The sequence below is a fragment of the Python bivittatus genome, unplaced genomic scaffold (assembly GCF_059951505.1).
Source record: "Python bivittatus isolate LINGU-HERP-01145 unplaced genomic scaffold, Pbiv_v1 ctg000960_np1212, whole genome shotgun sequence".
Classification (NCBI taxonomy): domain Eukaryota; kingdom Metazoa; phylum Chordata; class Lepidosauria; order Squamata; family Pythonidae; genus Python; species Python bivittatus.
The window spans coordinates 16,067,391-16,076,341 of NW_028277124.1; the positions used below are offsets into that span (position 1 = coordinate 16,067,391).

The following is an 8,951-nucleotide window of genomic DNA, read 5'->3' on the forward strand; positions in this document are numbered from 1 at the left end:
TTAATTTTAATGATCTGTATAGAAACCATCCTCGCTTTGATTTTTTGCAAAGTTATAGGGTGCTTCCAGGCTAGGCGTTTAAGTATTTATTGATACTTTATTGATAGAACTGGATGTTACTGTCCTGTGTTCTCTAATCACTCCATCTGTTCTTTTTTGTAGCATCAGTTACAATGGGAACCAAATGTAAAATGTCTTTGGACTGGTGGCACTAAACGCCCTTTGAAAAACACCAGCAAAAACAAACAGATATGGATTCTATCTAATAAACTTTAAAAAAGTAGAGTTGAGCTCAGAACCTAATGATTACAGTGCTTTCTTCCAGAATGTTTCTTCCAGTCTAGCCTATAAGTTGGAATTTCCTTGTGGTCCCCCATCCAATTATTTACCTTGCCTGAGTCTACATAACTTTCTAAAATTAGCCAGTGCAACTAGGTGTTCCCTCCTGCTGTACTTCAATGCAACTTAAATTAAATTAATATCTTCCAGGGGTTCTTTTCCAAATGCTTTGCTATGGAGGGCAGCGGGGGAGAGGGGGTTTGTCTGAATCTTGTCAGTTTCAATATCTTTAAAAAGCAACATTTCTTGCCTTCAAGGTGGCAAAAGTAGATCCGGGAAAGGATGATATGGATTCTGAAATGAAGAGAGAGCTAAAGGAAATCCAAAACTACTGTCCTTCTGAAATGTCACTATTCCAACTTTAACATATACACTCTGGGGTTTCAGAAGCTGAATCATCTGGCTGCAATGTTTAATTTTCTAACTGACGTATAACAAGCATGCATACAGTGACTGTAGCTTGCAACTCTCTGAATGAAATAAGTGCTTTGCATCACAGAAACGATGATCCGATGAGTATGTAGTTTAAGTGCTAGCTTAAATTTATATTCCAATATGTATTTGTTTATTACCTTAATTTACATATCTCCACCTCCTAGTACCCTAGGCATCTCACAGAACAATTGACCTGAAAACCTTTAGAACAGCATAAACAACCAATAAAATAATAAAAATACTTCCCCCAGAATTTAGCTGCTTCCACTGCACCACTGCACCCTCCATCCCTTTAGAATGGCATCACCTTGGCTACCTTTCAGAAGGACAAACAGGGAAGGCTCTGGACCGTAAAGGTCGTAACCAACACTCTGCATTGGACTTAGAAGATCCTCCAGAATTGGTGTGATTCTACTGTACCTAGATGGGCCCATGGCAAATACGCAGCCACATCCTGAACCCAACTGAAGGTTCTGAATTGTCTTCAAGGGCAGCCCCAGGTAGAGTAATTTGCAGTAATCAGGCATGAGATGAAGCTCTGGATCTAGAAAAAGGCAAAGGCCCTCTTGTCCATGGCGTCCACCTGCTTTTCCAACAGCAGCTGCGAGGACAGGAGGATCCTCAACATGTGCCCCTGCTCATTCAGGATTAGTGCCACCCCATCCAAAGCTAAAGAAGAAACCACAGTTCTTTTGAGCAACACCATGTTGCTCGGATTCATCCTAAGCCTTTTCTGTTCCATCCAGCCTCTCACAACCTCCATGCAACAGGTCAGGATTTCCATCACATCTCCTGCTCAGCCTGAGATGAAGATATGCAACTGATATCATCAGCAAATTAATGGTGCCTCACAAGGAACCAGCAGATGTTTCTCCCAGCAGTTTTCTGTAGGTTTTAAAGAAATTGAGGGAGAAAGCTGAATCCTGGGTCACCTGTACTACATTTCTGCTCCCATTAATACCATCTGGAACTGCCCACTCAGAAAGGAGTGGTACCCTTGTAGCACTGTGTCCCCAACTCCCAATCCTTGCAGGTGGTCCGTGGTTGATGGTACCAAATGCCATCAAGAGATCAAGCAGGACAAGGAGGGGGGCACCTCCCATCTAAGTCCCATGTCTCATCCTGGACCTGGACTGGAAGAGGTCCAGATAACCCACTTCATCCAAGGTCCATATTATCTGCCCCACCACTTCTCAGCAACTCTTCCTAAAGGAAAATTGGAGACTGGCCAATAGCTGGGGGCCGTTCCCCCAAAGCAAACCTCTAGCTCACTGGTGCCACTCAAGGGTCAGCTGAAGAGTTCACATATAGGCTTGGACAATGGTAGCCCTTGGCCTTCCCAGCACCTGAGGATTTCTGAAACTGATGTGGAATTGACCCAGAACCCAATTCAATAGAATGATGGGTTCCCTCAGTTTATAATCTGCAATTCCACTGCCATGTTCCCTGAATCTTACAGGGCTCCCAATGTCACTGTCTTCCACCATAGTCCTGTCTGTATGTGGGTGTGGGTGGGTTTCCTTTGCTTCCAGTTGGGGGCTTCTGCATGATCCAAGCCAAGATGGCAAGGACAGTCTGCTTTGAGTTCCGTTTGACTCCTGGCAACTTCACACCGATGCTCCTATCGTTTTCTTGACAACTAGACGGAAGTACTTTGACACTGCCTTCTCCTGGCATGTCTTCTGAATTTCCCTGTCAGACCAGATCAGCTGGGTGCTGCCACCTAGCCGGGCAAGCTAAAGACCTTTCTTCTCAGAAAGAAAGAAAAAAGGGTGCTACCCCACGGAGAACCTGAGAACAAAGGCCCGAAATCAAAGACAGTGTCCCTGTTCTGGGAAGGAGCCGGAAGACTGAGCTGTGAATGACGCTGACAAAATAAAACTCTTGCCTGGGAACTTTGTCTTTGTACATGATCACCACAGCGAGATCATTGTATGCGCGAAGATGGAAAGATTCGGCATCACCCCCAGTGGAGGAATCGATGGTGAGAAGATGGAACTTGCTGAGATGGCCACATGGACTTATTTGAGCAGAGGAAAGACAAAAATCTACGTTGATTGCTGACTGGAAACCCCTAATGGACTTTTTGCATAAAACAGATAAAAAAGAACTTATGATTTATGGTTCTGATGACTAGAAAAAACAGACTATAGGACAACAAGAGTCATGTTGTAACCATAGAGCAAGAGGTAAATTTATATTCCTGCTGATAACTGCTGTGAAGAATATCGGAAACTGCTTCTTTGTATCTTTTTCTTTCTTTGCTTTCCCACTTTTAGTTCTTTCTTTTATTTCTTTTTTCTTTTTCTTACTCTAATATATTAGTTTCTATCATTTTTACCTTCTTTTTTAAAAATTTTAATAAAATTATATAGAAAAGAAAAGAAAAGAAAAGAAAAGAAAAGAAAAGAAAAGAAAAGAAAAGAAAAGAAAAGAAAAGTCTTGCCTGGAAGCAGCACCCCCACCCCCCGCCCCCAGCCCCGGTAAGGGGGAGTTAGTAGTCCAGGGAGAAGGAGGTGGATTCTGCAGCCAGAATTCACAGAATGGACCGAACCGGAGGGGACAGGACGGGCGAGAGCAGCGTGGTGCCCAGCTGAGCTTGGCTGCCGGCGGGGTCCGCTCCGCGCACTTCGTGGGGCTCGGAGAAAGCCCGGGGTCCGCATTCGCACGACCCACGAAGTCCGCGCTGAGGGTTTCTGGCGCCCCTCGGCGGAGCGGCTCGGGCGGAGGCAGCCGGCTCTCCCCGGCTGGGGTCGGCAGCGGGCGGAAAAGGCACCGGGGCGCCGCGGGGCGACTCACCCAGAGCAGCAGGCAAAGGCGGAGGAGGGAGAGGGGGCCGGCGGCGGCGGCGGCGGCGGCGCGGTCCATGGCGATGCCCGCTGCTCGGTGACTTGGCACGGCCGGCCGGGAAAGCTTGCCCGGGAGGAGAAGGAGATCCTGCTTCCTGGACATGGGGAGGAGGAAGCTGGGAGGGAGGGGCGCAGCAGGTGCGCAGCCTGGCTCAGGGCCGGCCCGTCTGGTCCTCGCCCTTCCGCCCGCGGCCCTTGAGCAGATGCCCTCTGAGCTTGTGCAGAGTGGCCGTCCTCTCCTAGGGCAGAGGCTGGCGTCAATTTCTCTTGGGGGGCAGTGCCTTGGCGTGGAAAAGCGGGGTCCCAGGAGAAGCTAGTCTCCCCACCCCCAGTTAGCATCTGAATATTTGGGGGGGGTTGCTCCCTCCCTCTCCACCAGTTCTCCCTCCGGCCCATTCATCTGCCTGCTGCAAACCGTTTGCAATTGACTGGCCTGCTCTGAAACGGAGGTTGGACGGAGGGCACGCCTGACTACCTCTTTGGGTTAATTGAAACAAGTTGCCTCCTGGCACTGCATTCTTACAACACAATCCTCCTATTTCTTCATCAAGGAACAATATTTATTCCCTACCCTAATCAGCTGACTCTGCCCAATGCACAACTTTTTTTTTTTTTAAGCAAAGGTCCTATCCTCTGAACCTCGAAAGGAGGAGAAACTTAACTGGATTGGCAGAGTCTTAACTGGATTGGCATGTGAAAATGCTATTCTGATTTTTTTGCTACCATAGATTAGCATGAATTTCTTCCTGCAAGGTCCAAAAAGGAGACTGCTTTACTGAGTCTAGCTGACCTTGGGTGACCGTGAAAAGATTAAGCATGGCTGGGCCTGGTTAATACTAGGATGGAGACCACCAGGAGATCCTGGGGATATAGGCTAAAGTGAAAAGTATATTCTGGAAGAAAGCAGTGGCAAACCACGCACATACTGTTGCCATGAAAATGATGAAGTTGCTAAGAGTCAGGCTGGACTTGAAGGAATCTTGATGCTGGCTGGCATCAGAGCACAGGATAAGCAAAGAGACAGAATGTTATCCTCGTGAGAAACTTGTACATGGATCAGGAAGTCCCAGTATGGACAGAACATGGCCCACGGACTGGCTCCCGGTTGGCAAAGGAGTGAGACAAGGCTGTATACGCTCCCCTTATTTATTCAGCCTATACAGTATGCTGAATATGTGTTAAGAGCCGCTGGATTGGAAGAAGATGAGCAAGGATTTAAAACTGGAGAAACAAACATCAGTAACCTGCGTTGTGCTGATGACACTATCCTGATAGCCACAAATGCAAAGGATCTGCAAGGTCTACTAATAAAAGTCAAGAAGCATAGTGACAAAAATGGGACTAAAATTATATATAAAGAAGTCCAAACTGATGACAAAGAGCCAGTTTGCTGAGGTGGTTAAGGCATCAGGCTAGAAACTAGGAGACCGTGAATTCTAGTCCCTCTCTCTCAGCCCTGGGAAGGAGGCAATGGCAAGCCACTTCTGAAATCTTGCCAAGAAAACTGCACGGACTTGTCCAGGCAGTTGCCAGGAGTCGAGACAGATTTGAAGGCACATGTGGACAAGCTAATGACAATAGGTAGAACAACCAGCCTTAGGATCGACAATGAAGATATCAAACTGGTGGAGAGCTTCTGCCTTTTAGGATCAGCCATCAACAATAAAGGAACCAGAAGTCAAGAAATATGCCACAGATTAGCATCTGGCAGAGCAGCCATGAAGGCCTTGGAAAAGATATTCAGATGCCGTGATGTGTCTCTACCTACAAAGATCAGAATTGTGCAAGCCATGCTATTCCCTGTGACACTCCGTGGAAGCAAAAGTTGGACTTTAAAGAAGCAGGATAGGAAGTCTGTGTGTGTGTGTGTGTGTGTGTGTGAGTGAGTACACACACACAATAAAATATAATTTTTATTAAAGACGTTTTTCCACAAAGTAAAAACAATACAAATTTTAAGTCAAAGATAAAAGAAATAGAGAACAGTAGTAGAACAATGAAAAGAAATAAAGAAAAAGTGATTGAAAAGAAAGGGGGGGGGAAGAATAATAAAGAAGTGGCTTCCAATCTTCTTAACAGCAGTTATTAATACATTTATATTTTACCCCCTCTCTCTAAGGTTGCATCAAAGTTTCCTTCCTTCCATAATCTACCCTTTCTAATCATCAGATCCATAAACCATCAGTTCATTTTTTTTCTTTTTTCAGCAAAAAGTCCGTAAGGGGTTTCCAGTCACTAATAAATGTAGTTGTAGATTTTTCTCTAAGCAAACAAGTTAATTTTGCCATCTCTGCATCTCCTTCACCAAGCAGGATAGGAAGAACTTTGGCGTTGGAGAAGACTCCTGAGAACACTGTGGATAGAAACAAACAGATTGTTGAACAGATCAACCCAGAATTCTCACTTGATGTACAAATGACCAAGCTCAAATGATCGTATTTTGGAAACCTTATGTGAAAATCCAATTCCCTTGAAAAATCCATCATCCTGGGAAAAGTGAAGGGAAAGACCAAAAGAGGACATCCAGCAGCAAGGTGGATGGACTCAATTACAATGGCGATGGGGGCACCATTGGAAGACCTGAAGGGTGAGATTGGAGACAGAGTCTCCTGGAGAAGGTCAGTTTACGTGGTCCCTAAGAGCTGACACCAGCTTGATGGTACATAAGCAAGTAATCAGGAACAAACTGGATTCTACTGGAATTCTACAAAAGGCATAAAAGGAGCAAGATAATATGAAATATTATTTTGCTCTCAGTATCAGTCTGGGTATAATTATTATAGGCAATTGACAACATGAAGGACAAGCACTGACAGACCATTGACAGAAAAGGGAAAAACATGCCAACCCCTTTGGAACCACTTGTGTACAATAACTGAAGCATTTTGACAGAAGTGAAGTAATACACATGACTGCGTAAAAAGTTTATCTGTCCCTCCACTCCACTTCACTTACAGATTGGAAAGTGGTATCTTAACTTTTAGCTTTTAACCTGAAGATTTAATATAAAAATATCTTGCCCCTATTTTCTTTCAGATTAGACCCAAGTTGAAGACCAAAAAAAGCTTCCTCGCAGTCATAGAGAAGATGTTGTAAGATTTGTGTGCAGCCACAAAGTGTTTTGCTACTCATTAAGAAGTGTATGAGAAATCCGAAATGAAGAGATCTTCCTTATGATGGCCACACAGACTGTTTTCCATTTATGTAGGAAGGGTAAATCTCATTTGAACTAATTCGCCCATGTAGACTTACTGTTAGCTTCTAAGGTGAAAGGTTCTGTTTGGACATATTTGGGCTCCCTTCCTGAAAATAACGTTTGAAAAATTTCCCATTGAAAGGAATATTGCATAATTGTAGTTAGTTTTTTTAAATTCTTCTGTTCATTCTTGTGACTGAATTGAAGACCAGTCTCAAACTGAAAGCGAGTAAGGTAAAGGAAAAAGAAAACAAAATGACAACAATCACTTTCCAGGGATTTCATAATTTCTGCACTGACTTTATGAGATGTGTGTTCTAGGAGAACAGGACGAACAACAATCTTTTCATATCTATGAAGTTCCAACAGGCCAGTGGCATGCAACTGTCTGTGATCAATGCTACTAAAATATTTCAAGTAAAATATAAATCTAAAGCATTAAAAAAGCATAGAAAATTGATTGTTCAGGTTTGTTCCTCAGGACTTTTCACTCAGGAGATGATTAATAATGGCAGAGACTCTTCGGCCAAAGATAACTTGTTTTCCCTTGCAACACGCTGAGTCTGAATATTTGGTGCATCCTGTGTAAGCGAAAGCCGATGACAGAGCAGAAGGTGCTGCAGATCTGTTGTTCATGTCCAATAGTTTTAACACACGTCCCCAAGGAGCTTGCTAGCAAATGCAGAAGGAGGAGACTCCACCCACCGACCAGTGTGGTGTTGTGTTGTGTTGTGTTGCTGAGAAAGGCTCCATTTTTCCTGCATTCTCTTTGGTCAATATTGTCTCAACACTCCCCATTTGATGATGAGTGTTTGGGTTGCTGGAGGAGAAGGTTATTGTTTTGATGGCATTTATGTCAACCTAGGAATATTCCTAAATTCTTCTCAGTCCTTAATGGTCAATTAAGGAGGCTCCATATCTTCTGTCTGTCTGTCTGTCTGTCTATCTCAGATGCTCTCTTTTGAACTGGGATTTGGATTAGAGACGTAACACCAGATGCATTGACTCTAATACAGAATGTGGTAGCACAGCAGCTGGTGAGTGCCAACTGTTTCAACAGACTGATGCCAGTGTGGTGGGCACCACACTAGCTGCTTCTGTGTACCTGAGTCCAGTTCAGAGTTCTGATAATTATCTACAACGCCTTCTATAGCTTATCTCTAAGACCTCCTGCTCCATGTAAAATCTGCCTGTCCTATGTTGTCAAAAGCAGGAAGGGATGCTCTGCATTCCTGCCCCCCAGGAAGTCAGGAGGCGGGGGTGAAGAAGCAGGCCTTTTCTGTCACTGCCGTAGACCCATGGAACCGTCTGCCACCTGACGCTCGGTTGGGTCTCCCTACCTTCTGGAAAGGCATGAAGATCGTATTTTTTCATTGCACCTTTAGAGTGAAAAGTTTCTGCTGCCCTTTTTAATTTAATGCTGTGTTTTAATCATTTTCCCCATTTGTTTTTATTATTTATTTACGCTGGTCTTTGGCTGTAACGAAGATTTGATTTATTTATTGTTTCATACTGTTGTGAGCCACCTAAAGTTTTTTGATTTGACAGATTAGGAACGAAATAGACCAGTGTTTTGACACTGGCAATGAAAAACACTGAAACAGACTTTCCCCAAGAGGCTTTCTCTTCTCTTCTCTTCTCTTCTCTTCTCTTCTCTTCTCTTCTCTTCTCTTCTCTTCTCTTCTCTTCTCTTCTCTTCTCTTCTCTTCTCTTCTCCCCTCCCCTCCCCTCCCCTCCCCTCCTCTCTCCTCCCTTCCCTTCCCTTCTTTCCCTTCCCTTTTTTCTTTTCTTTTCTTCTTTAAGCTTCCCCAAATGCAAATTTTAATGCACTGTTTGAGCCGAGTGCTATTTCAAGAGAGACATCAGCAGGCTCTGGGAATTATCACAGCAGATATCATTTTGGCACATCATGCCATGTTGCATTTCCTTCCCCTTCCTTCTCTGCCTCCTTGTTTGTTTGGTCAGAAGTAGCAGATGTATGGGGAAAAACAAGGAGGAGAAGCAGGAACCTGAGATTAGTAGCGGGGCCCATTCAGAATCAATCAGTGCTCATCAATGCCAGCCTTGACACCATCCAAGAAAAAAGTCTTGTAAAAAGCCACTGCTCCAGCTTCCCAATACTATCACCGTGT

At 44.4% G+C, this 8,951-nt stretch overlaps 1 protein-coding gene across 2 annotated transcripts in view; it reads right to left on the bottom strand.

Annotated features, from left to right (window-relative positions):
• Positions 1–3,745, bottom strand: part of SEL1L3 (SEL1L family member 3) — a 42,898-nt gene extending 39,153 nt beyond the window's left edge. For both annotated transcript variants that reach the window (XM_088131445.1, XM_088131444.1), the window contains exon 1: positions 3,574–3,745. In XM_088131445.1, the coding sequence (XP_087987571.1) occupies positions 3,574–3,726 (153 nt within the window). In that variant the 5' untranslated portion in view covers positions 3,727–3,745. The remainder of the gene's footprint in view (positions 1–3,573) is intronic.
• Between the last annotated feature and the right edge of the window lie 5,206 nt (positions 3,746–8,951).